Source organism: Notechis scutatus, chromosome 2, assembly GCF_049901735.1.
Source record: "Notechis scutatus isolate UNSWTSFEM ecotype Mainland chromosome 2, rNotScu1.2, whole genome shotgun sequence".
Taxonomy (NCBI): Eukaryota; Metazoa; Chordata; class Lepidosauria; order Squamata; family Elapidae; genus Notechis; species Notechis scutatus.
This window is the reverse complement of record NC_142010.1, coordinates 141,426,895-141,440,150: the sequence shown is the minus strand read 5'-3', so window position 1 is coordinate 141,440,150 and position 13,256 is coordinate 141,426,895. Positions and strand designations below refer to the sequence as shown.

The following is a 13,256-nucleotide window of genomic DNA, read 5'->3' as shown; positions in this document are numbered from 1 at the left end:
TCTTGGATGAGAAGAGAAAACGTCTTCAAAGAAGAACAAAGTCCAGTTGCCTCTTGAAAAAAGCATCTTTGGGACATGGTTCAGCTTTATAGCTATGTTACTTTCAATTACTTTGCATCAATAAGAGAATTAGAGATGTAAGATTGCTCTTCATTTCCATAAGGCTGAAACCCCTGCCTGTGTAGTCTTAATATTTATTTATTTATTTATTTATGCGTCCTCGTGAAAAAGTGAATCTGGGCAGCATACAATAAGACTATTAGAGGTGCCAGGTGATTCATCAAAAGTCCTTGCAGCTGCCTAATTTACTCTGCATGGCTTGGACACACGTTTTTGAGTTTTGGTGACTTGCCAATCCATTTTTCAGCCCTTTTTCTTTTAATGCCAGAATGATCAAAAGATTTCCCTTTCCCTTCAAAGTCATGTCCTGTTGTGCAGCCTTCTCTTCAAATTAGTTTCTCTGTTCTCACTCTGTAGGGAGTGACTGAAAGCAAGAAATGGCACGTCTTCAGAGGAAGCAAGATGGGCACTTGCTGTAGCCCCCCCGGGCCTTGTTAATTCTGCCCACTCAGCAGTTTTTATGTTGTAGAATTGAACTTAGGGGTGTAATTCGCTCAGTTAAGATGAAACCTCACTTCCTGGCTTTAAAATTAGGACAAGTTTTCATGCAGAGTTTCCACAGCTGGCTGTCACAACTGGCTAAGCCGTGACATGCCAGAAGGGCGGCAGATTTATTGGTCTCAGGCATTCTTACTCTATATTTTAGCCAAAACAAAGGCTCCCCAAAGAACACACATATATTCAGTGTTAAAAGCTCATTCATCTTTCCCGAATTATATTCTCGGATACAACACAGATGTAAAAGAGCAATGGGGAGAAAAGAGGAAAATAAATAAATTCAGTGTTGCTAATGGGGAAGGGGAGACTTAAAAACCAGCCTGACCGATTCTTATCTGCTAGTGTTCCCAGCAAAAAATAAAGAGTCGGGATAAGCCCCCTACGCCCTCCCACCCTCCATCTGTCTAGCTAGGGACTTCTTGGTCTTTCTATCCAGGATTGCTCACTTTAATCTAGCTCTAGGAAAAGAGAAAAGAAGGTGCTTTAGACTTCCCTACCCAAAGCCCAGAATAAAGAATTTAACAAATTATGTGCCAATCCTGAAAGACAAGCAGTGGCTGAGGGGTTATGCAGTTTTGTGAATAGAGATTTAATGAGGAATTCCTTTCTAAAAAGGAGTTAAGCTAATTATGTAGATTAGATATTAAAATAATATAGTGAGCAAAGAAAAATGTAGGAAAAACAAGACAACAATCCTCTCTCTCTCTCTCTCTCTCTCTCCTCTCTCTCTCCTCTCTCTCTCTCTCTCTCTCCTCTCCCCCTCCCTCCCTCCCTCTCTCTCTCTCTCTCTCTCTCTCTCTCTCACACTCACACACACACACACACACACACAAATAAAAGCAGTAGGGTCAGTTTAACAAAAGCATTTACACCATACCTCCTTAAATGAGGTCTTACAGAAAGGAAAGCTGGAGAAAACCCTTTTGAGTTTTGGGCATGAATGTTTATAAGCAAGCCTTAGTTTTCTCCTGAGTACTTATCTCCAGAATACAGAAAGTGGGGGCTAATTGAAGTCCAGCTTCTTTGAGAAAATTTATTGCTGCTTGGCTCAGTCAAGGACAACACTGCAGCAATTATGTCCTCAATCCAGCCAGCAAATCAGAAACGATCTCGGGATTTAATCGATCTTCCTCACGATCTTTGATGAGTTTGTCAAGGCATGATCTGTTTTTACATAACTAGGATTCTATGGAAGAAGCTCTTGGGGAACAAAATGTGAATTCTGCCTGTTGGTATGGGCTTAATTTTTCAGATGCTTAAAGGGCACCATCATGCATATTAAAACTAAGGTTTTTCACACTTCGGCAGCAGTTCTAAGTTATAATTCTCATCAAGGTATCGTCCAAATCAAAACGATACTTTTGAATCTTTTATAGAAGGAAGAATCAGATAGTTTTGATAACTCTATATCAGGGGTGTCAAACTCAAGGCCCAGGGGCCAGATCTGGCCTGCAGGGTGCTTAGATCTGGCCCATGGGGCCACCCTGGAAACAGCGAAGGACTGACCCTCCAGAGCTCCATTTTCCCTGGCAGAGGAAGAGCAGGAGGCCGTCCCAACCAAAAATGGAGATTGGGAGCCTATTTTCGCTAGCAGGGCACTCGGGCCACCCCAGGCGCCTGTGACACGAGTGACATCAAGCTGGCCACACCCACCCTGCCCCCCCACCCCCCTGAGGTCAAACACAACCCTGATGAAGCCCTCAGTGAAATCGAGTTTTGATACCTCTATAATGTAGAGCCAAGAGCAACATTTGGATGGAATGTAGTGCTGGTTGGTTTGGACAGATCAGCCGGAATAGATTTATCTGAGTCAGGATCATAGGAAACATTTATTATTTCTTCAATTCAAATTGAAAGCTAATTCCTTACAACTCTAGGCAGCTTTACAAACCAAGAAGAAATTACTACGTTCTGTGTTATACATACATACATAGTGTTAAATGCCTTCCCTCCTTCATTCCAAAATAGCTGGTGTATTAAACAAAATGTCAATTAATGAGCATGAGGTCAAAACGCAAAATCAGTTTTGCAAATATACCTGACAGATGCCAGTTTTATTTTAGAGGCAGGGATGGAATAGAAGTGGAATGTCTTAATGTGTCATCTCTAGCATTGAGAGATAGAAAAGGGGGCGGGGGGGGGAGTGCTAACTCAATTCCAGCAGGCTGCCAATGGCTCAGCCCATTTTTGTTGCCATCCTTTGCTCTAAAAGATTTTGCTAAGCCATACCAAGGTGCCTCCTCCTCAACCTGCTATTGCTGAAACAACTCGAGTACTACTTCTTTGTTGAGCTATTTCATGCTGGAGATTGGACAGCTAGAGAGGAGGACACATGGAAAGAGGAAGGCGATTCTCTGCTATTTGAGGGGAAGGAGGGATGAAAATGGCAAAGGTACTCCTCTTTAAGCAGTTTTGTAAATGTAAGAATCCAGATATATAACTACAACACAAGGGGGGGGGGGGACCCTGAATTAAGGAGGTTTCTCTTCGCATAGAGAATGATGGGTGCTGTAGTTGTTTGGATGAGGGTTAAACAATGCACTCTCCAGGAAGGAATTGAGAAGAGATTGAGCCTGTACCGAAGGTCCACCCTTACATCAAAGCAAATGACCTAATGCTGATTATTTGCTGCATAATCCCAGACAAAGGGTCAATTGCAGTTTGTAACCTTGCAGGAATTTGTTGGTTGAATTAACCATGCAGCTGCTCCGGATAAAAATGTGTGCTTTAATTGGGACTAAGCCAAGAAGCTCAGAGATTTGCTTTATATAAATGGTTTAAGCAGCCAGAAATGGGCTTTTGTAAAAGACAGTGAAAATGTTTGATGGTTCAGCATGAAATTAGTGAGCCTGCTGGCTGAAATCACAAGTAACTCGTGCAGGAAATATTGTCCTCAGGCACAGTTGGTTTGATTATTCTCAGCATCATCATCACATAGCTAAATTTGGCTATGATGTCATCATATTTCCTTGATCAGCCAATTCTGAACAAGAAGAAAAAGAAAGCCTAACAATTTTCATCAGAGGGGGAAAAAAATGGAGGAATTGTAGTTACGAATGGGTAGAATAAAAGACAAGCATTCTCAAGGATGAAAAAATCGACAATATAAATTTTGAACCTTTCCGTGTTCTTATTCCCAACATAACTTAACAGCAACATACTAACGTTATTCCCAACACAACGAGAGCCAGTTTGGTGTGATGATTAAGGCACCTGGCTAGAAAGCAGAAAAATATGGATTCTATTCCCGCCTTAGTCATGAAAGTCAGCTGGGTGACTTTGAGCCAATGACTTTCTGTCAGCCCAACTCACCTCACAGGGTTGTTGTGGGGAAAATAAGAGGAAGATGTATTGGATATGTTCGTGCCTTGAGTTATTTGTGAATAATCAGGAAAAATATAAATCACTCAACACATCATGGAAAAGGGAATATTGGCAAGAAAACAGCATACTGTGGGCATATCTAGGAACCCATTGGGATTTGATTTCAACTTAAGATACTTTATCTTGTTGTACGTGCAAAAAAAGGTACACAAGATGAGTAGTCACGGAACAATAAGCACAGTTCCCTACAAGCCTAATATAACTATATGGCTTAGGTTGATGCTTTTCTGGCCTTAAGGGCTGTGAATAGTTGTGTGAGCAGCTATTGTTATCATTATTATCAAATTTATTTGCCACCCAGTCAGCCATCTTGCCCCTCACCATTCATCAGGTACTATTCTATAATAGTCATACAGGAATCAGGTGCTCCTTGAGCTTGGATGAAGAAGAAAATGGTTGCCAGATCAAACGGCCACAGTCCATTAAGGCAATCCCTCTTTCTGAAGAATTTCACATAGTATAGTCTACATTCATACAGTATAGCATGGAATCAAGCTGATCAGTTCCATTTTTTGAAACTATCAGAAAGGCATGGAAGACAAAACTGTTTGTTCTGTCCTCTAGAAGTGGGTGTGGGTCAATGAGAACCTCTGGTTTGAAACTGAGGTATTTCCAACTGAAGTAGGTGTGGTCCATGCCTGGGACATGACATGCTAAGGAAAAAATGATAGAAAACAGGCACATCATAAAAACTTCCTGACATCTCTTTTGGACCTGCTTAAGAGCACAAAAGATGATGATTAATTATTATCATTGCCTGCTTGTCCATCCAAATAGCTTGTTTGGCTACAAAGGGATAGAAAAGAATTCTGGGCACAATTATAAGGGTTGACATATGCTGCTTCTGCCAAAGTCAGTTGAACAGTGAAGGCTTCAGATCTCCAGTTCACTTGGCCTTGTCCTCTCCTTGCCCACACACCGCCTTCTTCCTATGTCAGGAGGTAGCTATTTCCAGGCTGCTATCCTGCAAGAAGATTTTTCTTGCCTAAACATCATACACCTAGGTGAAGTAAAGATACACACACACACACATATACACACTATCAAGTTGGGAGTGAGGTCTTGCCTACCTCTCTCTTGGGCTGCTAGGTTCACACTTTGAGCAAGACCATTCGGAGTCTCCCAACTGACAATAAACTACTGCTGTATTTACCTGAAAAAGTAACTTAGGAAGATTGATGTACTTCTTCAAAGGGAAAGATGTCTTAGATAAAACATAGTAATGTAGGCAAGCAAGCTTTTAAAAATGAATTCATTTGCACTATTTGAGGCACCCTGACTCCTAAGCACTCTGGGTGGCAAGCTTTTATTGTCCATCTGCCTTGGTGGGCGTGCCATCTTAATGTTGGCAACATCTTCCTCTTGGGTAAACAAGTGTTTGCTTTTTATTTTCAAGCTAGCTTTGGAAAATCCTTAGTGAACTTTGGTGCAGTTTGATATTATAAAGGTTATTATAAAGGTCCAGCATACACATCTGAAAAACTGTTCCCCGTACTTCACCTTAACTTGGGCAGATATTACTTAAATCCTTTATCACTTATCAGTTCAGTTGGCCCTTGAATGTTGACATTCAAAATATCTGCACAACTTGCCAACTTGAGAATCTTGCCCTCCAAAATACCTTTCTATACTTTGATGCAGCAAAATCCTTTTAAGAATACAGAAAGATCTAGGAAGAATTTCCCATGGATCACACGTTGTGCTGCCCCGCTCCAGAGGGCATGATAAAATTTAATCCAGTTAATCAATAGGCTAACGAACCAAAACTTTAACTGATTGAAATTATGGTAAGCGAATATCGATTGATAGAATTGTGGCTTTTCAAACATACCTGATCCAGTCCCATTTTATTTATTTGCTTAGCTATTTTGACAGGGATTGAGCTCGTTTTGTATTACTAGAACTTTTGTAGTTTCTGCAATTTATGATCTAAGTCTTTGCATTTATGCCTGTTTAACAAACAAATTTTAATGCTGCACAGTCTTGACAGTGGAATTAATTATGCCAAGCTAGTGCATGTGCAGTGTACAAGTATTTCTTCTGACTGTAGAAGTCTCCTGGGTATGATTATTGTAATAACTACAGCATATTAGTAGGCTGTATCTCAGCCTTTCTTGTTTTCTTTTCATAAAGAGAAGGTCTCCATAATCTTGCCCCAAAGGCAAGATTTAATTTAAAAACAGGATTTAATTTTAAACCACAGAACCTAATTTAAATGTCAGGGCTCAGATTTAAAATATGCCAAATGATGTATTGATGCTTTTATTCTTGACATCTTAAGCATACGACCCAGAGTTCACAGGGCCTGCCTACCTCATTTCTTCAAGACTGCCTATTCTGTGGGGCTAAAATAGAAGGCAAAAATGAATGCCTATAGCCTTTATGTCAAAGAACTGGCATGTGCAGCTGCTAGATTTCAACAAATGATAATTTCCAGAAATAAATATGCTTTGCTAATCCAAGCCCTAGAGAGTACTATGAATGACAGTATAAGGTACTGAATTTCTGTGATAATCTGTTTATATGCACGCTGAAGTTATGGTTTCTGAGCGTATTACTATAAAGTGTTTGCCTATATTGTCCAATGTTGTGTTTCTTTCTAATGTAAGTTATTTTGAAAAAGCTTGGATAATACTTTTAGAAAACAGATTTATTTGTCTTGAAATTCTGGATGCCCGGCACATCTGCTTTGCAATTAATTGGGGATTGCTGGTTCAAGGCTACAGGGAATCTTGAGCCTGGTGCAGTGATGGTGAACATCACTGTTCACTTTTGGGCTCAGCATGTCAAAAATTCAGAAAATGCCTAACTTGATTCTGCTGCACAAGAATCAATCAAAGAATCCCTTTGGATAATGAGATGGTCAACATCTAAACCCAATAAAATAAAATAAATAAATAAAGTTACATAATGGTAAACATTTTTTGGTTGGTCTCTCACAAAAAACATGCCTATCCGAGGCTTGTCACACGAAGCTTGGAAACTTTGCAGAATTCTTTTGGGTGGCCTTGCAGTCTGCAAAACAAAGCACACCTCCTTCCCGTGTGCATTTTGGAGGTTCCAGATGCTGTGCAACAGCAGGGCCCTCTTGCGTGACTTCCAGAGGGTCCAGAGATTTGGCGTGTTACCTGGACACCACATGTCATAGGTTTGTCATCACTGGCCTTGTGATTAATTTTTAAATTGAGAGGCACTCTGAATCCCAGACCTGTGATTGCCATTTGGTATTTGGGCTGTGAAAGATAGATGAGCACATTGTACAGTGGTTATCTATTATTGCCACGCTAGCACCTTGCTTAAGCCTGGAATTGAAAAGAAATACTTGAGGTTGTAGTGAGCTCTGGCTATAATTAACCCCTCTGCAATCTTTGGTTTCCTAATTATACACTCTGCTGAGGTTTGTGTATGTCTTCTCTGCTTCTGCACCATTCCTGATGTCTTCTCTTTCTTTCCTTCTCTTCTTGATTTTCTTACACAGCTGAGCAGCTGAACGGCATAGGAGCATCAGTGACGGTGCCCCCCTTGCCAGCTCCTTCCTCGCCAGAGAAACAGCCCTGCCTGGGTTCTCCAGCAGCAGCAATAGCACCTCACCTGGCCGCTTGCCCGGAGCCAAGCCAGAGTTCCAAGAGTGGGCCAGCCTGGGGGACCAAGTTGGGAGAAACCTCGACCACATCTGCAACCCCAGCCGCTTCAGGGGCAGCACCCCATAGTAACAGCAGTCCCAAGCCCGATGAAGAGAAGGCCAAGAAGCTGCTCTATTGTGCCCTCTGCAAAGTGGCCGTGAACTCGCTGTCTCAGCTTGAGGCACATAACAAAGGTATTTGGGGAGAGTTTTGAGAGGTAGGTTTTGGTGAGAGGGACTGTTGAGGGGGTAGGTCAAATCAAATAGCCCCTCATCCTGTAGCTGTTAGTTCAGCAACATTTCTGTGCAAAGGAGAAACAGTGCTTTCTGGAACAGAAGCTGTGGAGAACCATGAGTTCGTGCCTCCAGCCTTCTAGGCACATGTTTACAAGAGAAGCTCATGTGATGGCACGTAACAGTTAAAATTAAACTAATTCAGGAATTAGTTGTTCCAGATACGTATAACCAGAGCCATGCTTTGGCATTCCCACTAATTAACTTCTTAAGGCAATTTAAAACCAACCAGTAATTGTTTTCCCTGCTGCTGAGCAATGAAATCTGTTGATGCCCTCCCTTCTCACCTGCCCAATTCAGGAATGCAAAGAATGGCATCCAGAGTCCCAGCCCTGATCCATTTTCTGGTGCTGGGTTGTCAAATCCCTTCCCGGCACTACTCCTCTGCTTATTTTATTATTTTATTATTTTATTTTATTTTATTTTATTTTATTTTATTTATTTTATTTTATTTTATTTTATTTTATTTTATTTTATTTTATTTTATTATTTTATTTTATTTTATTTTATTTTATTTTATTATTTTATTTTATTTTATTTTTTTATTTTTTTATTTTATTTTATTTATTATTTTATTTTATTATTTTATTTTTTTTTTTATTTTATTTTATTTATTATTTTATTTTATTATTTTATTTTATTTTATTTTATTTTATTTTATTTATTTTATTTTATTTTATTTTATTTTATTTTATTTTATTTGCGTGTGTGTGTGTGTGTAATTATAATATGAAATACAAATGAAAACAAAGATAATGGGGGAGGAAAAAGGAGGGAAAGAGAACTGTGGGATAAGGAAAAAAGAAGGGGAAAAAACCCACTGATTCCCAACTTTTGTCAGCATGGTAGAAGAAAAATAATAAAATACAACTTCAACTTTTTCACTTTTATGTATTTAATATATACTATTCATTTCTATGACAACAAACTTCTCTATAATCAGAATTTCATATATTTTTTTCTGTCTTGAGCACAAAGTGTAGAAGCAGTTTCCGAGTAGAAAGAAATATGGATATATTCTTTAATTAAAACAGTTAATTTGGCCTTCTCTGCTGACTCTGAAGAGTTTTTGCATCCATTCTTCCAGTGTGGAGATTATTATATGATCCTCTGCTGTATTTAAAGGGCGTGCTGGATAGTAGAGCTGGATCTTAATTGGGAGGGAAGAAACACCAATTTGAACCAAGGGAATTGGAAAACACGGCTTCCCCACAAGATCTTCAAGGTTTCAACATTTTTAATTTTTTTAATTTTTAATAAAATACACAAAATAATCCATTTTAATAGGGCATTACTTCAGTCTGATGATGGATATAATGGGACTGAATCAGAAATAAAGCAGCTTAGCTATGAAACAGATTCATAAGATGGGGTTTTATAAATGTGCAGTTGACTTTCGATTGGTGCAAAGACTTAAGTGTGGAGGTGGCATATTCTACTCCACACCTAAAGAAAGACCAAACCTTAATTTTTCTACCTCAGTCTTTCAAGACAACAGAATTCTGTTATCTGTCCATATCATGAAGTCTGGGCAAATCTGCAGACTCCCCCCACCCACCCAAATTCTACTTCTTTTTAGATACAGAGAGAGGACAAGAAACCCTATTTTCCAGACTCCCTTTTGAGTTCTCAAGTTTTATAGATATTAATTTCAAATGCTCTTGAGCATAACTTCACAGCCATAGTACTAACTGATTAGACACCAAAGACCTTGTAAATGCTCTGAAAATGGAGCTGCGTTTATTTTATTTCTCCCACAAGTGCAAACCAGAATAAAAGAAAAACGGGCCTTGAGGTAAAACGAGGGCAAAGCTTGTTTCCTAATGGCTGTAGCAGAAAAGCTCAGAGCTGGCTCCACTGCATTGCTACTGTGGCTGGGATCAGCTCCCCAGTTTGCCTTGACACCCTTAACTAAGGTATGGTGGTGCAGTGGTTAGAATGCAACATTACAGGCTAATTCTGCCGACTGCCAGCAGTTTGATTCTTGCCAGGCTCAAGGTTTACTCAGCCTTGCATCCTTCTGAAGTGGGTAAAATGAGGACCCAGATTGTTGGGGGCAATAGGCTGACTCTGTAAACCGCTTAGAGAAGGCTGTAAAGCACTGCGAAGTGTATATAAGTCTAAGTGCTATTGCTAATTGATCTTTCTTCCATTCTGCTCTGTTGCTTCTGATTAACACATGGGTTTGAGGTGGGCTTTCCAGCCCCATTCATGGTCCTTCTGATGTCACAAGTGGTTTTGTACCCTTCAAAAAACATTGACACCTTTCCTCAAAACAGAAAATGAGGAAAGGTACAAACAGCCTGGTGCTTCTATTCTGTTCTTCGTTGTAGGAGAGCCATATCAGTCTATGGTGGCAAAACATCAGAAGGACCTTCTAGCTCAGGGGTGTCAAACTGTCAGCCTGCAGGCTGGATGCGTCACTCACAGGCCACGCCAGAGGCGGTATTTAGCAGATTCTGACCAGTTCTGGAGAACCGGTAGTAGAAATTTTGAGTAGTTGGGAGAACCGGAAAATACCACCTCTGACTGGAGATTTTACAGTCTCCTTCCCCTGCCATGTCCACCAAGCCACGCCCACAGAACCGGTAGTAAAAAAAAATTGAATCCCACCACTGGGCCACGCCCACCCCAGCTCCATGAAGAGGTAAATGTCGCAATACGTCATGTGACGGCAACGTGATACAGCGAGTTTAACACCTGTGTTCTAGCTCCTTTTCTGATTAACAACTTGTATTAAAAGGCATAAGTTTTCAGTTGAATCTTTTTCAAAACTTGTGAATCAGAAAAGACGGAACCAGACTCCTCCTGATTCTCTGCTTAATATTATTGCAATTCTTTTCTTGCCTAAATTCTGCCAGTGAAGGTTCCCTCTGCTACATTCCCTTCCCAGCCCAACTGCATCTGTAGAGTATTCTGGGAGTGATCCAGAAGCATCACAACAAAATCCAACACGTGCACCTTCCCCTATAGAGGAGCTGAAGTGGGGTGAAGAGGTCACCTGTTGAATGGTTGTCTTTGATAACTGTGGAAGACCCATAAGTCCTGACAGGAAGGATAGCAACTCCTTCTTTTTTGATACACCTTCCTCTGGGTGCATCCAATTAAGATTTTTTTTAAAATCTCCTTTCTTCTTAATCCTGTGCATCTTTGGCCCTGTTGCAAGAGCTGTGGGTGTGGTTGCGGAGCATATCTTGGCAACGAGACAGACATTCCCCACAAAGTGAGCTCACAGCCTCAGCAAGTTCAAGCCTCCTCTGGAAAACCAGTTCTTCAGCTTTCCATCCAAATTTACAGGCCTGATGGAGATCAGCATGGATAAAGCTCAATGGTTCTCCTTCCAGCTGCATCTCTTCCCTACCACTGGTTCATCTTGCCCATCCTCACGCAGTCCTGTGGAGCTGCAACTGAGGAGAGGAGACGTTGCTCAGGAAACAGGGGCCCAGGGGTCAGAACTGGAGAACAATAGCATCCCAGCTCACATCCAGCTGGCCAGTTTAACAAGCTTCCTTCTGGTCCATGAAGCACACAACAGTATGCTGGCATCACTTGCGCTCTGTCCTGACAAATGAATTGTGTTTTGGTGTAGGAGCGAGTCAAGCAAGTATCCCTGTCCTGACAGATTTGGTGTGGGACAAGCTAAGGAAGGTGATTGGTGGGTTTCCTGCCAATGGGAAAGCACCCACTAATCACTCTCCTTAACATAAAACGGGGTGGAAGTGAGTTAGGCCAGTGTTCCTCAATCCCATCAATGTTAAGAGCTGCGGGCTGAGGAATTCTGGGAACTGAAATCCACACCTCTTAATGTTGCTGAGATTAAAAATAATGATTTGAGCCCAGGGGTTCAGATCGAGGGTCTTCAAACTTGGCAAGTTTAAGACTTGTGGACTTCAACTCCCAGAATTCCTGAGCTAACATGACTGAAGGAGGAACTCTGGGAGTTGAAGTCCACAAGTCTTACAGCTGTCAAGTTTGAAGACCCCTGCATCGGATTGGCAGGGGGTGGGGGGGGTTTCTGCTTCTCTTGCTTGTCCTAGATACCCCAATTCAACCTACTGATGATCCGTCTGGCTGATCCACCTAGCCTACTCGCTCTGCTTTTCTTCTTTGAAGTTGTCTTGCTCACCCATCCTCCTCCTTTGTTCGTCTTACTTTCTTCTGCTTACTCCACTGCCCATTCCTTTCTGTCATCTCCCTCCCTCCATCAGCATCTCTCACTCTCTCACTCACCTCCCCCGCCACTCTCTTGATCTCTTTTGTTCACAGTTGTCTCTTTTCCTTGCTTGTTTGTTATGCACTTGCCCTCTTGCTTGCTCTCTCTCTCTCTCTCCTCTGTCTCTCTTGCTCCACCCTCCTTCATCTTTCTCTCCCTCTCCATCGCTTCCTCCATTGCCATCTGTTCTTTTAGCACCTGCTGCATTACCCAGTCTGCTCCATGGCCTGCTGACTCTAGACTTGCTTCATCTGTCCTCCTGTTTGCCATGCTCTTTTCACTGCCTCTTACTTGATTGCTAGCACTTCTCTGTCTCTCACAATTTTTGTTTTTGTCCTCTTGCTCCTCTTTTATTTATGCTCATCATTCTCTCCACCCCCACTCTCAATATCTTGCTTACACAGAAACAAGAAAGAGAAAACCATGTCTCCACTTTATTAAAAAATATCGTTGTAAAATATTCTGTTGCTTCACATCCTTTGCTGAAACAACTAACTCGCTGAGAATTGGTGACAAGGGAAAAGAATATTAGAATAAGAGCGTTGCTTTGTTTAACAAGGGGTGCCTGGGGGCTGTTGACAGGTGCTAGTTCATGGCCTCTGCCACTTCAGCCCCTGCTGCTTTGCTGCACAAACTACCTGTCAGAGTGTTTATATAAGTCTATATAACGCTTGAGTGGCCCTTTGCACCAAAGGCACAGTCCCAGATCGAAGTGGCCATGGAGCAAAGTAGTCTGATCAGAAGAACGAGGGAATGCCTGCACCACAGCCCAAAACAGTGAAGGAGAACTGGACAGATCCCAGCCCCGGCAATAGGTCACCCCAATCTCTGCTAAAGCACCAAAGATTCATAGTTTACTGCAAGTCCGTTGAGAGAAAAGAAAAAAAACGATCACATAAAGGTTTGAAAAGATGAACATGAAGTTAGGCGTCTTCAGCTAAAAGTTAGGGAAAAGGAAATGGTCCTGAAGAATAATTAGCGAGGCATCTTCCCACTGCAGTTTGCAAACAGGACGGGCTTGAAGCAAAAAAAGTAAAAAAAAAAGTCTAAAGATGCCTCTCCTGTTTGGTCAGTATGCACTTCTTGATCAGAGGTGGGTATTCAGCAGGTTCTGGCCAGTTCTGG

The 13,256-nt window shown here is 41.4% G+C and overlaps 1 protein-coding gene across 10 annotated transcripts in view; it reads left to right on the top strand.

Annotated features, from left to right (window-relative positions):
- ZNF385A (zinc finger protein 385A) overlaps positions 1-13,256 on the top strand; it is a 178,050-nt gene that overhangs the window by 157,596 nt on the left and 7,198 nt on the right. For all 10 annotated transcript variants that reach the window (XM_026677256.2, XM_087956431.1, XM_026677255.2 and 7 more), the window contains one exon: positions 7,481-7,819. In XM_026677256.2, coding sequence (XP_026533041.1) covers positions 7,481-7,819 — 339 coding nt within the window. The remainder of the gene's footprint in view (positions 1-7,480; positions 7,820-13,256) is intronic.